The sequence below is a fragment of the Colias philodice genome, chromosome 23, assembly GCF_061535455.1.
Source record: "Colias philodice isolate Cphi_HAF_F1 chromosome 23, ilColPhil1 Martin Lab GWU primary, whole genome shotgun sequence".
In the NCBI taxonomy this organism is placed as follows: Eukaryota; Metazoa; Arthropoda; class Insecta; order Lepidoptera; family Pieridae; genus Colias; species Colias philodice.
In genome coordinates this window covers 7,151,152-7,176,619 of record NC_143108.1, presented here as the reverse complement: position 1 = coordinate 7,176,619, position 25,468 = coordinate 7,151,152, and the positions used below count along the sequence as shown (strand labels likewise).

The 25,468-nt window shown below is 31.8% G+C and overlaps 2 protein-coding genes across 3 annotated transcripts; both read left to right on the top strand.

Moving 5' to 3' along the window:
* Positions 1–628: 628 nt before the first annotated feature.
* Pep (Protein on ecdysone puffs) lies at positions 629–20,711 on the top strand. Of its 2 annotated transcripts, XM_089709875.1 has the most exons (12): positions 629–809; positions 1,026–1,325; positions 1,698–1,858; positions 2,769–3,018; positions 3,462–3,704; positions 3,852–3,876; positions 7,709–7,830; positions 8,696–8,844; positions 9,139–9,304; positions 17,839–17,959; positions 18,620–18,769; positions 19,355–20,711. In XM_089709875.1, the coding sequence occupies exons 2-12, from the start codon at positions 1,032–1,034 to the stop codon at positions 19,558–19,560; spliced, it is 1,887 nt and encodes a 628-aa protein (XP_089566001.1). In that variant the 5' UTR covers positions 629–809; positions 1,026–1,031; the 3' UTR covers positions 19,561–20,711. The 2 variants fall into 2 exon arrangements, with proteins under 2 accessions (XP_089566001.1, XP_089566000.1); XM_089709874.1 differs by lacking the exon at positions 3,852–3,876 and having other exon boundaries at positions 630–809; positions 3,462–3,729.
* Positions 11,338–16,805, top strand: LOC149478135 (uncharacterized). The gene is made up of 8 exons (XM_089709871.1): positions 11,338–11,756; positions 12,404–12,526; positions 13,057–14,022; positions 14,236–14,337; positions 14,413–14,511; positions 14,627–14,692; positions 14,910–15,056; positions 16,246–16,805. The coding sequence occupies exons 1-8, from the start codon at positions 11,682–11,684 to the stop codon at positions 16,777–16,779; spliced, it is 2,112 nt and encodes a 703-aa protein (XP_089565997.1). The 5' UTR covers positions 11,338–11,681; the 3' UTR covers positions 16,780–16,805.
* Positions 20,712–25,468: the final 4,757 nt, after the last annotated feature.

Below are 25,468 nucleotides of genomic sequence, written 5' to 3'. Positions count from 1 at the left end.
GCGACTGCCGTATTATTATAGTACTCTTTGACAGCGACTTACTAATGATTTGACACTTGACATAAGACATTTGGAAATTAAAAAGATATATTTTTTCTTTGTGATGAAGACATGTCTATTTGGCAAATTGGAAATTATGCGGGACCGGCTAAGGGGACCGGTAATCTTAGATCATTAAGTAATGATCTAAGCCAGTAATACTAACCAAATTCTCACCTGTAACACTACTGAAAAATTTCTAAAGTAAAGGGGATGAATATAAATTATGCGCTAAAATATAAATACACACTAAGTGCGGAACTACCTTCCGGATAAGTGCATTTGCAAATGTTTTTTCCTTAGTTTTTCACTTTGTTCAAACCTACGCAGCAAACTTTTAGCAAACATTCGTTTATTATCACTCATTTCTTGTTTTTAAATTTTAAATATTTAGTTATTTTTTTTTATGATGTCGTTCAATCTAGACCATTGATTAATGAAATAATATAATAATATTTTGGAATAGAGTACCTATAAAATGCTAGTTAAAGCACATGTGCATGTAAGTCTTGAGCTTTCAAATTTACCTGTATCCGGCCACTGGAAATTAAGTTCTAGTGACATGCGTCAAGCTATCAGCGCCACCGGCAAAAAGTGCCATTTCAACGGATGCCATTTTCTTTTTTGGCGTCGGTCGCGTATCGCATTTCTGTATTTTATTGAACACTGAATTATTTCTGTTTCTTCTTTAGGCGTTCGTTTGGATAGAACAATATCCAAAACAACAACTTCATTGATTTCATAACTGGTTGAGTTTCTTGTAATAAAAAGTAAGTTTTTATTTCTTTTTCATTATTGTTAGAATGTTAGATCTAGATAAAAAGTAATTTACTTTGTAGTTTTTACTAAGATCCGAAAAAAACATCTCAACCATCAACTGTGTGTATAGTTAACAAAAATATAATAGATTAATACGTAATTAGAATGAAAATTTATAAGCAGCCATGTCATCAAACTGTCGAAAATAACACGCATATTCTATGCAGATTGCAATGGCCAACCGAAGACCGCCGCAAGGACGTCGCATGGACTTCTCTCGAAATGATCGTGGGAAGAACTTCCGTCCAGGCGTATCACCATGGCAGGGTGGAACTCCGGGCTCCGATATTCCCAACTTACTGCCGCTTGCCGGCGGATCGACTGAAGCAACCCTTGCTTTAGCGAGCAACATCATTAATCTCCTCCAACCGAGGCAGAATCCTGTTCCGTCTCTGTTAGATATGCCCATACGACGTGATTTCGGCCCCTCTATGGGACGTTACGATCGCGGATATGGGCCCAATCGGGTAAGATCCGCAACAGAATAACAACAGAACTATATTTTGTCAAAAAAATAATTTTCTCATTGCAATACTCAGTAAAGCAAAATAGAAATTATCATGTCTCCATTGTCTGACAAACATCAGTCAATTTCCTCAAGATAATGCAATAATAGTACATCAATTTATTATTAATTGCCCATTTAAAATCACTTAATTGTAAGTTAATTACTGCAATAGTTTCTGCATTATATTAACTAATGATAATTTTGCACCCTTCTATACAGGTCTTCGATGTCTACTTTAATTTAAATGTCTGTTTATTGCATAAACAATGTTCGTGCGGCCCGTAGAGGCGTACACTTGTTACTAACATGGAATCTCAATTGTTCCCTTTAGATGGGCAATCAGAGTAATTTCCGGCGTTCGGGAAATTACAATCGCGCTGGTGAGCGTATCAACAGCAATCGTAAACCATTCAGGCCCCATGATGGGCAAAGGCAACAAAACAAGAGTTCCCCGAAAAAGGAGGCCGATTCTAAAAGTAAATCCAAGGAGAGGTAAGGCACCCTGCGCATTTCCTTCCGGTGTGACTACCGACTGTATTCCAAAGCCCTAGACACCTATTCTATATGAAGATATACTGTTCGAGGCGTTCACCGGCGTGCTAACCACATACTGTTTTGTTTCCATTGCGGAAACATTAAATTTCTTTGTGCAACAAAATTCTTTTTTTGGGTTACCAACTTTACGTATGTCTTCACAGAATAACTGTTGCGGTAGTTTCAATATATGAAACTGTATTTTTCTTAAACAGTTAGTCTCCATTTGGCCACACGATTAAAAATTAATCTCAAATTCACAGTTGAAAATACATGTTTATAGTTTGTTATCTGGTATATTCGATTATACATTTAATTCAACTAACAGAAGAGAAATATTTTAGAATTTATTATATAAACACAAATAGAAATAATGTTCATTTCACCACATACATTCCATGGTAATTTTAGTAATTTATGATTGATCATATTACCATAATATTTTTTTTTATATTTTTTTTACGCTGCAAAAAAAACTATTAAATTTATTTTATTTTCTATAAAAAAAACTGTGTTAAAGAGTGAAGACCAATTCACAACTACCTTCAACCTTCAACAACTGTTACCTTAAATTTTTATTTTAAATTAATCATTTTGTAAATACACCTCATTTACTGATGGCCATTTCACACTCTGTTTCATGAAATTGGATTGTAAATGAAAATAAAAACATTTTAAAGATATTCATTAAATTAGACTCATTCCTAGTTTGTGAATTAGCACATTCAATCAGCCTTCAACTTCATTTTATTAGAATAAACTAGCAAAAAATTACATCTGTATTACTAAGAATCATTTAAAAATATCCACCTATAAAGACTTAACCTAAAAATTAAAACAACCTACTAAACGTCTAAGTTTAATCTAGTGAGCAAGAGAAGAAAGACTCTGACTCCACGGAAAAGTCTGATAACAAGACAGACGACAAGAAGGAGCCGCAGAAGACTCGCTACGACGATATTAACCCTCAACTACTGAAATGCCACATTTGCAACAAGAGCATGTGGGATGGACGCTCGTTTGAGAACCATTTGAGTGGACGAGCCCATGCTATCATGATGCAGAAGACTGCAGAGAGCTATGCGTTGACTGCAGATACTATGCGGCAGGAGTTTAAGGTTTGTTTGTTTATTCATTACTTTCATTTCACTTTACAGAACAAATCCATTCTTTCTTATCTCTTCACTTTGTCATTACACCATAATAAAACAAATATTACTTTTGGGTTAACTATTAATTTATATTAACACACAACTAAAAGTATAAAGTTTTCAGATTTCAAAAAATTTTAACACTTCATTGAAGTGAAGCAACTTTATGAATGGTTAAGCTATATAATGATGATTTGCAGGAATATACCCACATGTTTTATGTACACTTTTGTTACACTCAAACTCAAAAATATGTATATCAATTACCTTTTAACAACTTTTGAATTATCAAGTATAATATTATTTTAAAAATCTGCTAACATCATAAATCTGTATGAGATTCGTTATTTTCTTTCAATTTTATAAAAATATGTATAATAAATTGTTAAATAAATAAAATCATTCTACAGATCCGCGAAATGAAGCGCACACGCAAAACGGGCCAGCAACAAGTCCGCGACTTCTATTGCGCAATGTGTGACATGTATGCAGCAGATGGTTCTGCCCATCGCACGACTGTGGGCCATCGCAAGTTAAAGAAATACTTGCATCCAACTTGCACGTCCTGTCACAAGGAGATGCCAACGAGGATCGAGTTGGATGAACACAGACTCACTCCGGAGCACTTGGGCATGATGCAGGATAAGCAAGAGGTGGTGGGGAAACCGAAGCCGGAAGGTTAGTTAATTAGTAGAAGTTAAACTTAGTTCAGGAAAATTAATTTGTTATATGTATCGGATTGAGTTAGATGAACACAGACTCACATACTCACATAGGGCATGATGCAGGATAAGCTAGAGGTTGTGGGGAAGCCGAAGCCGGAAGGTTAGTTAATTAGTTGAAATTTGTATCAGATAATTATAAATAAATATTATAGGACATTATTACACAAATCGACCTAGTCATATATAGCAGGGATGTTAAGGATATGAAGTTTTGGATACGGATTGGATACGGATATAGGAATGATTATTATACTGGATAAGGTTACGGATACGGATATGAAATTGTTTAGGACTAGCTTTCCGCCTGCGGCTTCGCCCGCGTTTTCAAAGAAAAACCCGCATAGTTCCCGTTCCCGTGGGATTTCCGGGATAAAACCTAGCTTATGTTACTCGTGGATAATGTAGCTTTCGAATGGTGAAAGAATTTTTAAAATCGGTCCAGTAGTTTATGAGCCTATTCATTACAATCAAACAAACAAACAAACAAAGTTTTCCTCTTTATAATATTAGTGTAGATTATCCGTTAGTTTCGGATAATTTCGGTTACGGATATTAAAATTTTAAGGAATAGGCCAGTAGAAATCGACACTAAAAAACCCTAAATTCGCAAAGCACGATGTAGATTTGAATTTTTGGTATGTTGTTTGGATCAGTTAGGGTGATGTAAATCCCAATTTGCAACTTCGAAAAAGTTGTGCTCGCTGCGCACCACGTGATAAACTGCGAAAATTTTGGACTTTTTTCACTTTTTGCTCTAAAAGTCATAAACTATGCGTTTCCGACAAGTATGATTCAGTACATAAATTAAGGTTATTAAATTTGCAACAATTTAAGCCTAACCGCAGCTCTCTAAACCTTATAACGACTAAACTGTGGCCATTCGAAGATGGTTCATTTTTCCCGAAATATTGAAATTTTTAGTTTTGCTCCCGTTTGAAGCAAAATATTGGCAAAAACCGCTCGTTCTATGAGAAGTTCGTATAATAAAGTTGTAGTGCATTTAATTTTCTTTCATAAGAGCATAGAACAAAGTCTGTGAGACAAATAGTTCACTCACAATATCTGAAAAACAAAAAGAAGGTAGAAATAGATTTTTAAAGAATTGAAACTGAGGGCATATAAAATCATAAAAAGGATAATACTATTTCATTTGCAGGATAGGTAATTAACAAAATTACAAAGATAATTAAATTTGCAACAATTTAAGCCTAACCGCAGCTCTCTAAACCTTATAACAACTAAGCTGTGGCCTTTCAAAGATAGTCAGTTTTTCCCGAAATTTTCAAATTTTTAGTTTTGCTCCCGTTTGAACCAAAATATTGGCAAAACCGCTCGTTCTATGAGAAGGTCATAAAATAAAGTTGTAGAAAATTTAATTTTGTTAATTACCTATCCTGCAAATGAAAAAGTATTATCCTTTTTATGATTTTATATGCCCTCAGTTTCAATTCTTTAAAAATCTATTTCTACCTTCTTTTTGTTTTTCAGATATTGTGAGTGAACTATTTGTCTCACAGACTTTGTTCTATGCTCTAATGAAAGAAAATTAAATGCACTACAACTTTATTATACGACTTTCTCATAGAACGAGCGGTTTTTGCCAATATTTTGGTTCAAACGGGAGCAAAACTAAAAATTTGAAATTTTCGGGAAAAACTGACTATCTTTGAAAGGCCACAGCTTAGTTGTTATAAGGTTTAGAGAGCTGCGGTTTGGCTTAAATTGTTGCAAATTTAATTAGCTTTGTAATTTTGTTAATTACCTATACTGCAAATGAAAAAGTATTATCCTTTTTATGATTTTATATGCCCTCAGTTTCAATTCTTTAAAAATCTATTTCTACCTTCTTTTTGTTTTTCAGATATTGTGAGTGAACTATTTGTCTCACAGACTTTGTTCTATACTCTAATGAAAGAAAATTAAATGCACTACAATTTTATTATACGACCTTCTCATAGAACGAGCGGTTTTTGCCAATATTTTGCTTCAAACGGGAGCAAAACTAAAAATTTCAATATTTCGGGAAAAATGAACCATCTTCGAATGGCCACAGTTTAGTCGCTATAAGATTTAGAGAGCTTTAATTAGGCTTAAATTGTTGCAAATTTAATAACCTTAATTTATGTACTGAATGATACTTGTCGGAAACGCATAGTTTATGACTTTTAGAGCAAAAAGTGAAAAAAGTCCAAAATTTTCGCAGTTTATTATTTGCGTATAATCTTTTTTCCTACTTTCCCAAATTTTGTAATTTTGTTAATTACCTATCCTGCAAATGAAAAAGTATTATTCTTTTTATGATTTTATATGCTCTCAGTTTCAATTCTTTAAAAATCTATTTCTACCTTCTTTTTGTTTTTCAGATATTGTGTGTGAAATATTTGTCTCACAGACTTTGTTCTATGCTCTTATGAAAGAAAATTAAATGCACTACAACTTTATTATACGAACTTCTCATAGAACGAGCGCTTTTTGCCAATATTTTGCTTCAAACGGGAGCAAAACTAAAAAAAATTTCAATATTTCGGGAAAAATGAACCATCTTCGAATGGCCACAGTTTAGTCGTTATAAGGTTTAGAGAGCTGCGGTTAGGCTTAAATTGTTGCAAATTTAATAACCTTAATTTATGTACTGAATCATACTTGTCGGAAACGCATAGTTTATGACTTTTAGAGCAAAAAGTGAAAAAAGTCCAAAATTTTCGCAGTTTATCACGTGGTGCGCAGCGAGCACAACTTTTTCGAAGTTGCAAATTGGGATTTACATCACCCTAACTGATCCAAACAACATACCAAAAATTCAAATCTACATCGTGCTTTGCGAATTTAATGTTAATTTCCACTGGCCTAGAATTTCAAAAGTAAAATACAAATAGCTAATAGAATGGTTTTTTTTATATGTTACCTACCATTTGGTAGAAATTACAATCCGTCTGTGAGTTTTGAATTACAATCAGTGTGTATTTAAAATGAAAATTATTATAAATAAATATTGAGTGTTATCTTATGTACCTAAAATAAAATTGTAATGCGCGAGGCTGTGTCGGCTGCGCCCGGCCGATCAAAACAACAAGTCATAACGTGTCTCAATTAAGCTCCGCCCCTATCCGATATTACCCGAAACTTTTATTTCGGATTCGGTTACGGTTACGGATATTTTTTTTATATCGGATATCCGATAGTTTCGGTTACGGTTACGGAGCTCCCTAACATCCCTGATATATAGATAATAACACCCAGACCCAAGAACAAATAATTGAGTTCATCACACAAATATTTGCCCTGACCGGGAATCGAACCCGGGACCGTCGGCTCAGTAGGCAGTTACTTTACCACTGCGCCAACCGCGTCGTCAAATGATTATGAAGTTAAAATTAGTTCAGGAAAATTAATTTGTTATATTTATCTCTATTCATGATATTTTTGATGTCATTTTTGTTATTTAAACTAGTTAAAAGACGTCCGTGTGTCTGTATGTGCGGAGGATTTTCTTGTTAACATGATAGCGACCGAAATACTTTACTAATCGAGTCTTTTTTTTTCTCTTACGCTTGAGTATGCTCAGGAATAGAACCCTTTCATTTTTCAGGGTCTGATTCGATGTGGTTTAATTGTTATTAAATAAACAAAAATAATAATTAATAAATAATTATTAAAAAAAAAATTATGAGGCGTGCACTTTTGGATTTTCCAAACTATTTGTAATCTATACTAATATTATAAAGCTGAAGAGTTTGTTTGTTTGTTTGAACGTGCTAATCTCGGGAACTACTGGACCGATTTGAAAAATTTTTTCACTGTTAGAAAGCTCATTTATCGAGGAAGGCTATAGGGTATATATCATCACGCTACGACCAACAAGAGCAGAGCAATGCGGGTGAAATCGCGTGGCTCAGCTAGTTAACTATATTAATCTAATTTCGTTTTTACAGTGATGGTAATATCGACTCTGCATACTGAACAACAGTACTTGCGCGACGACAGACAGCGTTCCAAGAGACAGGGCGATGACAAGGAAAGGGAAAAGAAGGACAAGGATGGAGATAAGGATAAGGTGTGTTTTGTTTGTCCAGAAGTTGAATTATTTTCTCACTTGGTGTTTAACAATTAATAACTCAGGCCCCGGAATCACAGACACAATAGAAAATCTATTGTGTCGTGGACCAATCAGGCCGTTCGGGACTCATTGGGTTAAACACCAAACAAAAAATAATTGCAAATAGCCAACTGTTCATTAAATTTTTCACTATCATTTGTCACTTTACTAGGACTGCAAAAAAATGAATGCGGGTTTGACCCCGCCTTGTGATAGAATTTTTTCTATTTAAAAATTTATATTTATAAAGCACTAGATTTCCGCCCGCGGCTTCGCCCGCGTTTGCAAAGGAAAACCCGCATAGTTCCCGTTCCCGTGGGATAAAAACTATCCTATGTGTTAATCCAAGTTACCCTCTATATGTGTATAACACTAATTAATATCAAATTCATACATTACTAGAAGTCCGCCCCGGCTTCGCTCGTGGTACATATTTCGCAATATAAGGTAGCCTATGTCCTTTCTCGGGTATCAAAATATCTCTATACCAAATTTCATGCAAATTGGTTCAGCAGTTAAGGCGTGATTGAGTAACAGTCAGACAGACAGAGTTACTTTCGCATTTATAATATTAGTATGGATTTGAATATCTATATTCTATACTAATATTATAATTACAATTGTAATTATGTATGTATGTATGTATGTATGGTTTTCACGCATAAACCTCTCAACCGATTTTGATGAAATTTGGCACAGACAATCTTTAGACCCTGAGAAAGAACCTTTTATTGCGAAATATGTACTACGAGCGAAGCCGGGGCGGACCGCTAGTGTACTATAAAACACTAATTAATATCAAATTCATACATCATTATTACAGGAAGGCGAAGAGAAAGAAGCCGATGGTTCTGAAGAGCCGAAGGAAGCTGACGCTGAAAAGGATCAGGTGGACAAGGAAGACACGATCATTGACTTCAAGGAGGACGATGATCTGACCAATGTCAGTAGCGATCGGTTCCCGGAGTATAGGTATGTTGTTTCATTGATTTGTTTAGATTTTTTATATAACACACTGAATTCCATTTTTTATTATTCAGAATAATAATATTCATGAAATGATTGTAATAATCCTTGATTAAGTGTTAAATCTGTTTGTTAAAAGCGGGTCAAATTCGAGTCTATACGGTTATAGTTACATACATCATTCAAACATTCAGGTGAAGTTAATAAAAGCGCTAAAAAGAGCGAGCGGTCGGCGCGACCGCGCGACTATAGCTAAAGGTTAATGACGATGATATTAATGATGTGTATGTTGATTTCCAGCACGGAGCGCGGCGTTGGCCGCTCGTTTCTACGCGACTTCAGCTGCGTGCAGTGCGCGCTGTGCCGCAAGCTGCTGGACACGCGCGAGACGGCCGAGCTGCACCTGCGCACGTGGCGCCACCACCAGCTGTTCGTGCGCGCGCTGCACGAACGCGGCGGCAAACAGGTGGGTGTGCGATCACCTTTATTTATTTCCAGCCAGCCAGTCAAATTAAAAAAAAATGGAACGATTTGAAATTCGTCTGGCCGGATGGTTCTTTTTTTGTTTTAATTTCCAGCCAGGTAAAAGAACATACAGTTTGACGTTAGATAGATTTTTTTTTCTTTTCGGCTAGGCTAAGTAACATACAGTATGACGTTAGATAGGTTTTTTTTTCTTTTCGGCCAGGCTTATGAAAATGCACTTTGACGTAAGATAGGTTTTTTTTTTCTTTTCAGCCAGGCTAATGAATATACAGTTTGAAAGTAGGTAGGATATTTTTTTTTCTTACCTGCCATGTTAATTAAGGTACAGATTAAGGTTAGTTAGGCTGAATAAGTTTTTTTAACAGCAGCTATGCAAATAATTATATAGTTTGTATAGATATAATAATATGTGTTTGAGTAGAATATAGATGATATTTTAAATGTGATTATTACAAAAAGTAATAAAGATAGGTGTACATTTCACACTCACCATGAAAATTGAATGAAATTTTTGTACATTTATTAGATGAAATTATGGTAATGTAATTGATCAGTGTGACGTGTTTAGCTATGTCTGGTGCCAATGAAGTTTATTACCTGTTTTATTTATAAATATTTTTACAGGAATATTGAAATTGCAATTTTTGTATGTAATAACTATATGATATGACAAACTGTCTACATAGAATAAGGAAAGACGATAGTGGTAAGGTATTATATGTGAAATATAACAAATTATGTAAAAATACATAAATTTAAAGGTAATTATTTTTTTTATATGGTTTATTGTAAAAGTGGCTGACTAATCAAAAAAATATAAAAATTTCGTTTCTTAATTTTTTTAATTGGTTTTAAATTGTAAATTTATGTGGTTCTTTTGAAATTCTGTTTAGCAAAAGTTGATAAAAATATGACAAAAACAAATGGTGCACTTTTCTGTACGTCTGTTATATCAAAATAACAATGTTTCATTAAATTCAAATAAAATTTATTGAGATACATATTTCCTTGTTTCTTAAATACAAGGTACACCAGATACTATATAAAATTTTTATTTTTTGTCCGTCTGTTCGTTTCAGTTTATATTTGAAACGGATTTCATGGGGTATCCTATTAAAAACAACAAATAAAAAACATTTAAATAGTTAAACTAATAATAAAAACTACAGTTTGTTGGTTTGCCCTACCTCGTCGCAATGAAGCAACGAGATGAGATGTGATTGTGCCTATAAATTGTGTACGAAAGTATCAATTTATCCGGGTACACAAGAAAAACTGCTGGCTGGAGCAGTTTATACTAAAATAAATAGAAAATGACAGAAAGACATAAAAACAGCACATAATACTAAATTATACAATAGATTTTCATCGTTACAACATGCAAAAGTCTCATTTATTACATTTCTCTAAATCGTTTATATGAAATGTTTTCCCTTCAAAGTAAAATACAACTTCTGGCCGGCCAGACAAATTAGAGTCGAGGATACTCCATTTTCATTTAGACCTCTATATCACTACAACTAATATAAAACGTGAAATTAATATGGCATGCGGTATTATGAAACATATTTATAACTATGTATCACGCTCATGTCTTGACATAGAGATAAAATCTCACATAATATATTGCCCCAGAAACTCTTTAATGTGCAAGCCCAGTTGAAATATGTTTGGCCGTTCCAAAGATTACCCTGAATGTATAGACGGGCAAAAATATATTTAAGGTTGTTTGTATTGTAATTAAGGGTTTGAGAAAGCATAGTTATTTTGATATTGCAGACAAACATTTCAATTTAATTCATCATCTTTTGCCAAACAGAAATATGTGTTTTAAGGTAAAATGCAATAAGTAAAAAAAAAAACATTGTGAAGCAGTAAATACTGCTTCACAATGTTTTTTCACAGATTTACGATTTATCATAATATAGAAAATAATGAATCGATATGTGTATTATATCAAATTTACATATTATTAATACCTAAAACATATTGTATAACATAGTTCATGCCTCGTTTGCAACGGAATAGACGAGACAACACGCTCGTTTACACTACATTTTTAAATTAAAAAGTATCGTTGAATCGGTCATAAAAATATCGTCGATACCGATATATCGGCTAACCCGAAGTATCGCCGATATATCGGTATCGGTATCGGATGCACCCTGAGTTTTTATACTATAATTGTTGTTATTTTAATATAGTTATTTAATCTTAAAAACTATGTATATGTTTATAAGTGTATTATTCATAAAGTAGTTAGAATTTTATTTCACAGCCTGAATTATAGAAATACATACAAAAATTATTGTTCATAGTTTGAGGAAGACACATCGAGTGTGATTGACGAGAGAGTTATGTTATTGGTACTAGAGTTGTCTAAAACGCTCATTGAGAACGGTTATGTGCATGTCGAGTGTTCTACTGATGAGGTATTTGAGAATTATTTATTTTATAATGGTTGTAAATTTGGCGAAATGTATTTTGGATGGTTGGATGATTTAAAATGTTATATTATGTATGTTATTTACTAAAAATTGCATTTATTATAATTATAAGGATGATTTAATTTTAAAGGTGTTCCCATCTTTTATCAACAATACAAAAAGAACCAATGTTTCTGACTTATATTTTAGTAGATAAGTGAAGTCCCATGTTCCCTAGTGGGGTAAGGGCGGATGCATTATGCAATACATCTATTTCACTGATCGATTTTCTTTAGGGACAAGTAGGTGATCACTGATCAGCCTTCTGTATCCTGCCAGAGCGAGACATTTCTTTTTTGTCGTCTCCACCGGGAATCGAACCCAAGACTCCTCGGTTCTACGCTCACGCGTTAACCACTGTACCAAGGAGGCGGTTGTTATCTATCGGTCTTACTAATAAAATGTTATCCATTCGCTATGCAATGGATTAGTTATTGCAATAACCTGTCTTGTTTTTATGATTGACGTTTCATGTGAGCAAGAGCAGGACACAGCTTAATGGTAGAAAATGGTAGAAATTTATCCATTGTTTTAACTTTTTTTAGTAAGGCCGTAAGTGTTGAGTATTGGTATAACTTTATGTATATTTATAGGAGTCAGAAAGCGATGAGAGAGAGTGTATGGATAATTCAGAGTTGCCAAGTGGAAAACTAAATGATATAAATGATAATCATTTAATTGAGCACGCTAAAAATTATACTACAGAAGCAAAGGAGGTAGATGTATTTATTATTTGAAATTGTAGTATTTCTATTTGAAAATTATTTTCAAAAAAAGGTTAATTGTTGAAAAGGAAGTATGTAATTAATTATAGATTAAACTATACGAATTGAAGGTAAAATATGTTTTTTATAAGGTAGTGTGTTTACTGTTTTCAGCTAAAATTTGTCTATAATATAAGGTTTCTTTAAATTTCTATGTTATTCTGTATATATGCAATGTTTTTCGCATATTTTGATATTTATTACATAATATTCATATTATGGATTTACAAAGACTTGAAACATTGCATATTATTTTATATACCATTCAAATTAAAATAAAGGCCACCTTTTATACTTTTAAAGTATTCTATTATGTTAAGTGTTAAAATTTTATTAATTGCATTTAGTTCAACAATTCAAAGTTATAAATTTGTTAGATAAGTGGCCCTTGTTCTTCTTTGAAAAGTACATATTTTTAATACTAATACAAAATCCTCGACTCTACTAAACGCCCTGTCCTCTTCCCTTCCTTTTGTTTGTAGAGTGTGGAAGGAGTACATTCGGATAGTTCCTGTGATAGCTATATGTCGTTATTAAGATCCTTGTCTGAAATGTGTCCGAATAAAAAACATATTAAACTATCTCATAATGTAGTAGAAAATGTTAAAAATACAATAGAAAAAGAAACTGCTGTTTGTGAAACAAATAGTAATAAAAGTGATCATGAATTGAACAATAATGAACTAAAATATGATTTAAATAAGTGTATGAATGAAAACACTATTGAGAAATGTGTTAATATGGACGTAAATGAAAATATCGTAAATAATGTAACTACAGAAGAAAATAATACAACAAAAAGTGATGTAACAAATGATTTAATAGATAGGAATCGTAAAGAAAATATGTCTGACGATATATTTTCTCAAGATAGTAATCCAAATAGCATTGATGAAAACATTGCTAATGAATTTGAAAATGAACAATTACGATTAAAACATTTTAGTTCAATGTCTGAAGAAAATAGTTCGAATGATAGTACATTACATATTGTTAGCAAGGAATTGCAACAAATATCTGTATATGAAAATGTATTGGAACAAATAACTAGTTTAAAAGACTTAGTGGCCAATATTAAAAAGATCCCCAGTGAAAATGATTTGAAAAATAATAGTAATATTGATAATAAAGATGTTGGTGAAAATGTTAATTCAGATTGTGATAGAAATAACGTTTTTAGTACTGATGGTGAAAATATTAATGAAAATAGAAATTTAGGTATTGATAACGCAAGTTTTAATATAGATAATTCCAATACTGAAGTCAATCAAACAAATAATACTTGTAATACTATAGAAGGCGCAAAACGTGATGAAAATGCAAATGTTGTACCAAGTACTTCAACAAATAATTATTTAGGTGATATTTTAAATACCAAAGATGTACAAAATTATGAAAATAACGAACAAATAAATTGTATTGTACCTAATGTAGTAATTAAGCAAGAGGTATATTTTTTATATTTATTTTAACTGACTTCAAAAAAAGAGGAGGGGTGCTTAGCACCGACATCAAACCTATTTAGTAAATAGCACATCTAAATAATATGTACTAATTAATAATATCAAATCTTTTTTATTTTTTACTTTTCCGTTTTTGAAGTCGGTTTTTTTTAACGTAGTTATTTTTTATTTATTTTATATCTTTATATTTCTTTCTAGCCAATAGAAGACGATTATAACGATAATGTACAACCAACACTGGTTGATACAAACAAAAATATGTCACATAACAATAATGCATTGCTTGCTATTAAAAAGGAGGTATTTATAATTAAATTTGTTGGTAAAGAAGCCATATATTATTTTTTATTAATATAATTTTATATATTTTTGTAGCCTTTAGATGATTATGAGTCGACAAGTGATAGAACTGAACCTACAAATGGATATAATAAACAACAGAATGATATGTCAGTGGTTGTAAAGAAAGAGGAAGTAATTTACTTTATTTTTTTATAATGTTTTGTGTATTTAATAATCACAAAATCAATATTTTTATCAATATATATTTGAAGAAGAAACTGTTATTAAAATAATGTTTTGTTTGTAGCCTTTGGATACATATGTTAAAGACGTAATAAAAACGGAAAGTCCATTAATTGTTGTAAAAAAGAAGGTATTGTAACAATTTTATATTCTTAATTTCTTGTCAAATTATTTTTTTAAAGCAAAAATAACTTGTAAAAATTGCGTTTTTTCACATACAGACTTGTTTGTACGTAGGACGTGTAGAATTTGTGTTTAAAAAAAACAAGGTATATTTTGAGTTATTATTATTGTACAAATGATAACTCTAAATTTCCCCTGCCCTTTTCCCTTTCACTCTGTTGTAGCGTGTGAGGTCGAGAAATAAACAGACAAAGCAACAAACAACTGAAAATGTAAATATTAAGGTTGAAAAAGTGCAAGTAAATAATAATATGAATCCGGCGCGACATGAACAAAGTATTGTATCGAATAATACTGTAGCTACGAATCAGGTATTTTACTTTTTTTTAAATATTAAGTTTTATTTTTTATGTATGTTTATTCAAAATTTTGCGTAATTATAATGTCGTAAAATAATGATAAAAAGTTTTAAAAAATTAATGTATTTTTTTTGTATTAATTTGTTTGTAAGCACATGTATAATTAACCCTTAGCTGGTATCGGGGGTCAAAAATCACCCCAGTGCAACGAAATTTTGGTTATAACTTTTTAGTGTTATATCTTATACTCTTGTTCATCTAGCTAATCTCATAACATCTCGGGCGTGAGACGGACGACATACAAGTGTTACTTTTCTGTTAAAAGGAGCCGAGGTACGTACACTGCTGGGGTCAAAAATCACCCCCGATACCATTTGTGTAAGTGTGTCTGGATTTATTCTAAAATTATTTTCTTTATTTTTTGAGTTATAAACGATAATTATGGAGAGTTTTATGACCTACGATCAAATAGCTGAATTATTAGATGACGAAAAAGAAGAAAATGAACCGGAAACCTTCAACAGACCAGCTGCTTCTGTAAGTAATGATGAACAAATAAATGATTGTGAGGAAGCAGAGATTGCTACTTGTTCTGAAGTGAGTGTATTAGAAGCTGACTCCTCAACTTCAAGTTCTGATAGTAGCAGCGAAGGAGATGATGATGAAGAAGAAGCAGCAAGTCATACCTCTGGCGAACAGCGATCATTTGTTGTAAATGTTAGAAATTAGAATTTTGTTACTGGTACATATAAGTTGTCATTTTTTTTGTTTTCTATGTTTTTTGGTAAAAGTATATTTTTTTATTATTTAGACTATATAAGAAAATTAAAGTTACAATATTTTTTATGTTAATTTTTAGTTTTTGTAGAATTTATGGATCTCAAAGTGAACATCACTAAAATTAAACCAAAAATAAGATATAATTTGATTTGAAAAATTAGTATGGTTAATTACTTTAAAGAACACTATATTGTCGTTAAATGCTTACTTTAAGAGTTACTTAATTAATTAAAGAGTATTAAAAAGTAAAAAACCTGTTTTTATAACAATTTTTTTTAAATTTTCTCATGGGGTCTTTTTTTACCCCCGATACCAGTTAAGTTGGCCAAGTTTAGCGATACCAGCTAAGGGTTAATTAAATTGTCAGACATTGTATATTTTAAATGTGTGAAAAATGTAAATAACAGCATTTTACATATAGGTAATACCACGAAATAACACTGAATCTGGTTCCAAATATATTAATTGGGCGAAGCAAACGATAAATAACAGAAAAAATTCAAATAATCGTTATACTGCATACGCCAGGAATATGAATGATTGGTGGAGTTATAGTAATAATTCAACATACAATAACCCTGGATGTAACCCATATTGGATGAACAATTCGTATGGTCAAAGTGGATGGATGAATAACCAATATTATTCACAATATAGTAATATGAATGAATACAATACACACTACAACAATTTTAGAAATTATTGGACGGACTTTTATGGAAATACACAATATTATAATTTTATGTATCGACAAAATAATGTCGGTGCGAATTTTGGATTTAATCCGTGGTACGGCGGTCAACAGAATATTTTCAGTCGACCAATGAAAAGGAAGAGGGATAATTCTTATAGAGCTAGTATTCGTTTTTTATATTTACTATTTTGTATTTTTTATGGTATGTGCTCTTTTTGGTTTCCAGAACTGTGTTTCAAGGAAATAGATTTTTTTAAATAATCATAATGTGTAAATTATTTTACATTATATTATATTAATTTCAGTTTATATTTGAGGAGAATTTTTGTTAAATTATTTTTCTTGTAAAAAATCAAAATGAGCACATTGTTTTTAGCGATCGTTTGTTGTATTATAATTTTATTTATATTTTTAAGCACATTATTATAAGTATTTATTTGTAAGTTTATTTCTAAGTGTGTATGATATGTAATATGTAAACAATAATAATTTGTAATACTCATATTTTTAAGGAATGCGAAAAAAATTATGTTAAGAAACAGAAACACATTTTGATAGCTATCAGATTTAACTTTACTAAACATAATACGAGAACAAGAATGTAGCAATATATTGTAAGAAATTAAAAACACATTACAGTAAATCTTCTTATATATAAAAATGAATCGCAAAATGTGTTGGTAAGCGCATAACTCGAGAACGGCTGAACCGATTTCGATAATTCTTTTTTTATTATATTCCTTGAAGTACGAGGATGGTTCTTATGTAGAGAAAACGTAAATATTATGTACCACGGGCGAAGCCGGGGCGGACCGCTAGTAGCTTATAAAATAATCAAATATACAATGTAAGAATATAATTTCATACACTAACAGACTAACTAATAATAAACTATTTAGTATTAATGTAACTTTAGGTCTCCAGTCGCCACACATATTATATTATGCATATTATTTTTTACAATCTATAAAAGTTTATTTTATAGACTGACCGACCCTGCCTTCCAAGCCAGAGGTCGTGGGTTCGATTCCCACCCAGGGCAAATATTTGTGTTATGATCATAGATGTTTGCTCTGTTAGTTATCTATAGGTACAAGTATTTATTTTTCTATAAAAAAAGCGAAAGCTTAGTATGGGAGCTCTGTTAATTATGTATACAAGTATTTTTTTTCTATAACACAAGCGGAAGCTTAGTATAGGATCAGATTGTGCCGTGTGTAAAAATTGTCCTGAACTATTTATTTTGTTTTTGTTAAAAAAATCTATGGGAGCGGTAATTTGGTAAGCGTAATAAATTAATTTTATTATAATTATCAACAGACGGCCACAGAAAGCACAAAACGTCCGCACAACAGCGAAGAGTCGGGCAATTGGAAACGACGCAAGACATCGCCCGAGTTGGACGAAGATGATCATACTGAGAACGGACATGAGGCTAAGGGTGAGTTGGTTGTTTATTTATTTTTATTTATTGTAATAAAGTAAGTGAAAAAAACCTAAAAGGCGCCATTTTATTTATGTTTTGTAACAAAATAAGTGAAGAAACAGCAATACTGTCACGTCATGGAATAAGATGACGATTTTGGTATCTTTTATTCTCGCCAAAGAAGTTTCAATTCTGACACGTGTGATCGGCACAAACGCTCTTTTTTTAATTTTGAAGTCAACAAATATATTATTGTTCTAGTATATTTCTTATTTATTGTTCTGATTAAAGTTAAATCAAATTTTTTACCTTCTTCTTTAAAATTTCAAATCTGATTTCACTATTTTGTATAGAAAAATGGTGTCACTTTTTTCATACTATCAAAATCAATATCATAGTTAAATGTCGTCGGACTAGATTAAACAATTTATCACCTTCCACATCATCATCATATAGGTGTAAGACTTGTGGGCGTTACTGTCGCTTCAGAATCGGCCTCTTTAGCCACGAACGACACTGCCCTAAATCATGACTGATTAGGAAAATTGCAACACTAATAAATTAAATTTTTTGAAATTTAAATAATATTTTTTATTTAAATGTAATATCTACTACAGATCAAATAGGCTAACGACGACAAAAAAATACAAACATTTTCCTCTTTACATATATCAGAAGAAGAACCAACACCTGCGGTGAAACAAGAAGAACAAGTAAAGCAAGAGGAGCCAAAGAAAGATGGCGAGACTGAGTTACCCGCAGCCGATGAACTTGAAGATTGGGAGCAATCTGTGGATGAAATACTGCGGGAGGTTAAGGAGGAAGGTATGTGATTGAATGAATGAATGAATAATTTGGGGTGGTGTGGGTAGGAATGAATGATTTCGTGTGTGCGAATGTTGAAGTAGGTGTGTGTTGGAGTGAATGATTTCGTCTGTGTGTGAATGAATGAGTGATTTCGGAGGTGTGTGAGTGAAGGAATGGAATGAGGAGCATGAGTGATTTCGGAGGTGTGTGAGTGAAGGAATGGAATGAGGAGCATGAATAATTTCATAGGTGTGTGTAAGAATGAATGATATGTACTGGAGGTGTGCGAATGAATGAATGATTTGGAAGGTGTGTGTGAGAAAGAATGAATGGAATGAGGAACAAAAGAAAGACGGCGGCGAGACTAGAGCTAGAGTCAATTAGACTTCTTCAAGAAGCACTTTTGAATCGCCATAATATAGATTTAATTCTTACAGAGGTGTGTGTGAAGGAGTGAATGGTTACGGAAGTGTATGTGTGAATGAATGAATTCGTTTCGACTCCTTTTTAATCGTTTTCACTAACGTGTTTCTTTTTATTTTCACTCTGTATAGCGTTGAATTACTTTAAAGTGTATTTTAAATTGAAAATTTTCACTTTCAGCGCCAGAACCGGAACAAGAACCAGAGCAAGCGCAACCGAAAGTCGAGCCGAAGACGCCAGAGAAGAAGCAAGACGAACAAACGAACACGCAAGAGAACAAGGAACAAAGTAGCGATGGAGTTGAGAACAAAAACACTAATAACGCAAGAAACACACAACGCTCGTCGCCCAGAGGCCGCGGGAGGGGAAGGCCTAGACGCTTTTAAAATAATAAAAAAAAGGGGGCGTGTACTAGTGTACACACGTAAGAAGTGAAACTTCTTTATGACCTTAAAAATCACGAGTATGGCGTAACGCAAAAATGTTACACTAAATTTTTGTCCAACCCCGATAAAGAAGTTTCACTTCAAAAAATGTGTGCGTGTACTAGGGTACACACGTAAGAAGTGAAACTTCTTTATGACCTTATTTTTCAAAAAATAATATACTATATGTAACTTAGAAATACGTCAATCACGCGTGTAAGGGATAAAAACAAGTTGGCGCGTAACGGAAGAATGTCACGCGTAACGAAAAAATGTTACACTAATTTTTTTTCCAACCCCGATAAAGAAGTTTCACTTCAAAAAGACGTGTGTCACTCGGGGACTGCCGCGGTAAAGCTATTGCATGCTATGCCTTCAAGCCACACCTCCGCGCCCGTCCCCGTGGGGAGCGTGAGGTTTTTTAGTTACGGAATTTCTGGATTCGGTCCCCGCGCTCAAGGCCCGCGATAGAAGCTATGCAATAGCTTAATAAACAAGACAAACAATAAATACTATAAACAGTCGATTATATATATGTATGTTGTCTAGAATAATATTTTTTTGCTAGAAACGTCGATTATTTAAATGTTTAATTATTGGCTAGGCAATTTTTATATAAGAACTGCTTTCTTGAAGTGAAAACTTCTTTAGCGGCGTTGGGTATAAAATCTTAGTCGCGTCAGGACACGTGACCTGATCGAAAAAGCGTAAGACGGATGGATATCAAACATGCTCAACGTTAATAATCAAGTTTTCACTTCTGCCGGCACTCCCGGAGTGCAACCCGTCTTTTTTTTTGTTATAAAATTTCGTTTATTTTAATGTATTCGGTAAAGATGTAGGGAAAGTTAATGGTACATATTGAATTGACTGAAATAAGCTTTTTTTGTTGGTAATGTCGATTACGAATTTGTTTTCGGTAAGGAAATTGTCTAGATAAAGCTTACGGTAAAGTTGCAAAATAAAAATGGCGTTTTGATAATTTCATTGCAGTTATAGTTGATTTGAAAGCGATACCTAGCGTATGTTTGTAGAGGGAATAATAAAATCGGTTTTTTGTTTGTAGCTGCCAGTTGGTTTCAAGGCGGGATAAACTAAGTAAATTAATAAATCGGTTGTGTAGTTTGTAAATGTAATAAAAAATTAAAATAATCGGTTTTAACACGGAAAAGTCGACATACATACACATCAGACTTCGATAAGAAGTTCACATACATCATATTAAATAAAAAGAATTCCATTAAAAATATTCGATATAATTGTAGTACTTATAGTTTAAAATAAATTAAATCTGTTAAAGTAACTGCCTGACGACTGGCTTTAATATCAAAAACATTTTTAGCCTTATAAATATTAAGAAAACAATACGTTAACATAAAAATTAAAAAAACACGGGGAGAACGCGCAAAAAATCGGATTATTTCAAATATAATAAATATAAACTGTAAAACCACAATAAATACGTAATCTTATACATATATAAAAATGAATCGCAAAATGTGTTGGTAAGCGCATAACTCGAGAACGGCTGAACCGATTTCGATAATTATTTTTTTATTATATTCCTTGAAGTACGAGGATGGTTTTTATGGAGAGAAAACGTAAATATGTACCACGTGCGAAGCCGGGGCGGACCGCTAGTATTGTATAAATTAAATTGACTATAAATAGAATTAGTTTCAAACATTAGCTAGTATATCGCATAATAATAAAATATAGAAATACAACTAGTAGCTAGATTTAGTTAATAAATATTTGCTGAGATAGCGCTGTCTTACGTCAAAATACGTAAAAGAATATTATTATAAATATTGTTCAACTTCCAGATAGATATTGTTTTATATAAAGAAATAGTTTATACAATTAGTTGAGCAATTCCACACAAATATATCGAAAATAGTTTAGATTTCATTGATTTTAAAAATTATAAAAGAATAAGCAATAGGAAAAGTTATGATTGGAATAGACTAGATAATCAATACAGTAAAAATATAGTTATATTAGATATTGTTTTTAGATACCAATACGTAAATTATTAAGATTAATGTAAAAATTCTGTAAATGTACAGTACAATATTCAACACTGAATAAATGTACAATTTATTCATTGGTCATATTATTAAATAATCAATGTCACACACTTTCTTATGTCATATAAGCTAAAAGTGAGATAGAAAACTATAATATGATTGGAGAAACATAATTGTCATTAAGTTCATAAAATTTATAAGTAAGGTTTTGTAGTATTTTAATACAATGCTAAAGTAATTTTCTTTATATATAAATAGTTTCGTTTTGTAGAAAATCCATATATTTCGTCTCTAAAGATAGCAAAAATTTCAATCAAATAAATGAGATGGTATAAATCTTGATGAATAGACATTTTATTGCTAACATAAATAACTTTTACCAAATTCTATCGGTAATAGAAATCTTTATAAATGAATAAAAATAATATTTTAATGGCAGTACAGTGTACACCCCTAACAAACTTATTTGGAAGTTGGTTGAACGCAACTAGAAAGAGAAGATACAAATAATACCGCCTTTTTATGTGCAAAAAAATGGCTTACTACATCGAGATTTATACCAAACTTGTAACTGGTATCTTTCTTATAGATTAAAATTTATAACGCTATCTTTTTTTCTCTAGTAATTATTATGGTATGTAAGTCTTTTGTGAGACAAAGGTGGCTGGATTGTAATAATGCGATAATTGAAGAATGACTGTCTGTAACTCGAAGCTTGAATAGATTGTAGTTATATTATACAATTTCTCTTTCTTACAATAAATATTTACTATGAAACTAGTCTTTTATTATTTCACCCTGTGCCATATTTCTATAAAATGTTATTTAATATTGCTGGGCTGGCCTGTATGCAAAAAGCGAATTACACTATTGGTATAAAAATGTATGAAATGGCTCTAAATTAGAAAACAGAACAGAACTGATTGATACTCTCTGACGAAATTTTGAGGATACTTGGCAGTGCTGTAGATTATCTACACAATTTATATACTTGCACTAGGTATAGAAATACTTGTTTTTAATTTAACCATAAGGTAAAATCATGCTGTACAGTAGGTTCATTCATTACACAGGTTTATATATTTAAAATTAGTTTAATAACACAGGCCCCGGAATCACAGACACAATCATTGAGATAATATTACTACGTATGGAGGAGACACCACGAACAATATCTGTGCGCCATTTTTTTGCTCTAACTAAGTTTTAAAAATTATTATCTAGTTAGGTACTTAACGATGAAAGTTATTCCTTTGCACTTTTCCGTATTATTTGTGCAATATCGTAACACACACAAAGGCATGTTTGATGCGTTTCACTTTAAAGCCATTAAAAAATACCGCTCAAAAATAAGTGATGTAGGCGGTGTCGTCTCCATATTAATATTATCTCAATGGACACAATAGAAAATTTATTGTGTCGTGGACCGATCCGGCCGTTCGGGGCTCAATGGGTTAAAAATGTGGACTAATGTCTATAGATGGGTCATAGAGATACTAGTTATTATTCTACTCTAAATTATTATTTCTAATTCAAGATTATATATCAGGATATGTGAAATCATTTTATAATTATTGTGAAGGAACCATTCTATCTGTATGTCTCAGTAAAAAACTAAGATTAGAATCACGAATAGATAAATGAAACAAACATATTTTATTTACAATATGTAGGTATACATTTATTCTTAGAACACAATTTCTTAAAACTGATGGAACACGTTAGCAAAACTAACTCTTCTTTTTCATAAGGTTTAACAACAGTCTGGTATCATTAATCTGTGTTTTCTGACGCTTCTTTTGCTTTTCTACAGGTTTTAATTTTTTCTTTGTGGGCTCATCTTGCTTTGGTTTCACTTTTTCTACATTTTTCGTTAAATTATTAAACAAACCTGTTTTAGTTACATTTTTCACAAGAACATCACTTTTAACACTTTCCTTCAATAAAACCTCCTTTTGAAATGTTACTTTTTTCTCTGCATTTATTTTCTTCTTTAAAATTTTATTTGTGTTCCCAGTATTCGGATTTGCATTTTGTTTCTTGGCTAACTTGTTCAATATTTTTAACTTATTTTTCCCAAACTTTACCATGTTTCCACTATTATATTACCATAAAAATTCGAAAACAATATGTTTTATTGAGAATTTCAATTAACATTAATTTTTATGATAAATAAAATGTGTAAGCTTCTTTTAAATTGAGATCACAGATTGAAATTTGAGAACTCTCGTTAGAGAGTAGTATATGTATTCTTTGTTTGAGAATAATTTAGCGAGCTGCGGCCTGCGAGGTTATGTTTATTACTCGTTTATTATTGGTTTATTATGTGTTTGACAATTGACAATGACATAATATAGTGACATTGACGTTTCTAAAATTCTGATTTTAAATCAGTTTGCCATAGATACCAGCGCCTCAATATTTTTTTACCACAAAGCATTGCGATTTTTAAAAATTAACATTTTGAAATACGAATTGAATTTATATTCCAGGCAAATAGTTAAATATTATTATCCTGTCGCATCGAACATGCTCATCAAGCCTCATTCAGGTCATACTAGGCTTTAATTAAACTACTGATTTACCTTGTTCGTGTCGAAACTCATATTATTACCGAACGTTTCCCTTTTTTTATGAAGACAAAGAAGAAGGACACCACTCGTAGGAGTGTTGTTTTTATGAAAATAGAATAAAAATGCTGAAAACCTAAATTATTGAATATCTTTAGGAAGAGAAAAGAAGGAACAACCAAGATATGATTAATTATTTTGTTAGGTAAAATAAAACACACAAAATTTCTCTGAATAATATATTATTGTCACATTGTGTCTGCGAGACAACCTTTTGCTCTAAAAGGAAACAACGACATACAACAACATTTTACACAATAATTGTAGCTATACATTCTTACAAATAGTATGTTTTCTAAAACCTATTCAATAACAATGCAACGCTCGATATTCGCTACCAATACAGTATTCCACATGAAACTTAAAATATTTGTAAGAATATATTCGTTTATATTTTATAGGAAAAGTTGATTGAAATTTAAATAAATTAAACATAGGTATTTCAATTCCTAATTTTGGCATCTACTACGCTTTTAAAGCAACCGCGATAAAAATAACCTAGCTAAATATTGGAATGTCTCGTATGAAAAGTTTTATGTACAAAATATACAAATAACAACATAAACAGTTTAATACAAACTGTTCATGTTTTCTTTGTTAAAAAAATATTATAAAATAGCATTCGAATAAAATTAATAAACGTAAAAATAAGATCTCATTGAGAATATTTGGGAATGTTAAAATAAACACAGCCATATTTGTAAATTATAAAAATTATAAAAAATCACTGAAAATCATCATCATAAATCATAATCACTAAAAATCCTAATGTTATTACCAAAAATTGTTTCTTGGTATATTTATGAATATATAAAAGCTACTGCTTATTCAAGTATTGTCCTTTAGAAATAGTTTACGGAATCGACGTACATACACAAAATACACTTCTAAATCACACAAAAAAGCTTATAAACTAAAAATGATTTAAAAAAATATTATGTCCATAATTTGATTATGCTTAAAGTAAAAATGGTCACGCCCTATAATTATTTTTAAAGGAAATATTTTTCATTTTTAAAGTGAAACTTTTATTACATCGTCTCAAACTGTTTGGTCTGTGTAGCGCATGTCGCGTGTATCGCGGCTGCCGAGTAGGTATACCTACTCGGCAGCCGACCGTCACGCGACATGCGCTACACAAAGCAGTGTTCGGAACCGTTCGAACAGTTTCACTTTTACCGTGGTTTCATAAAACCACATAACATTTTT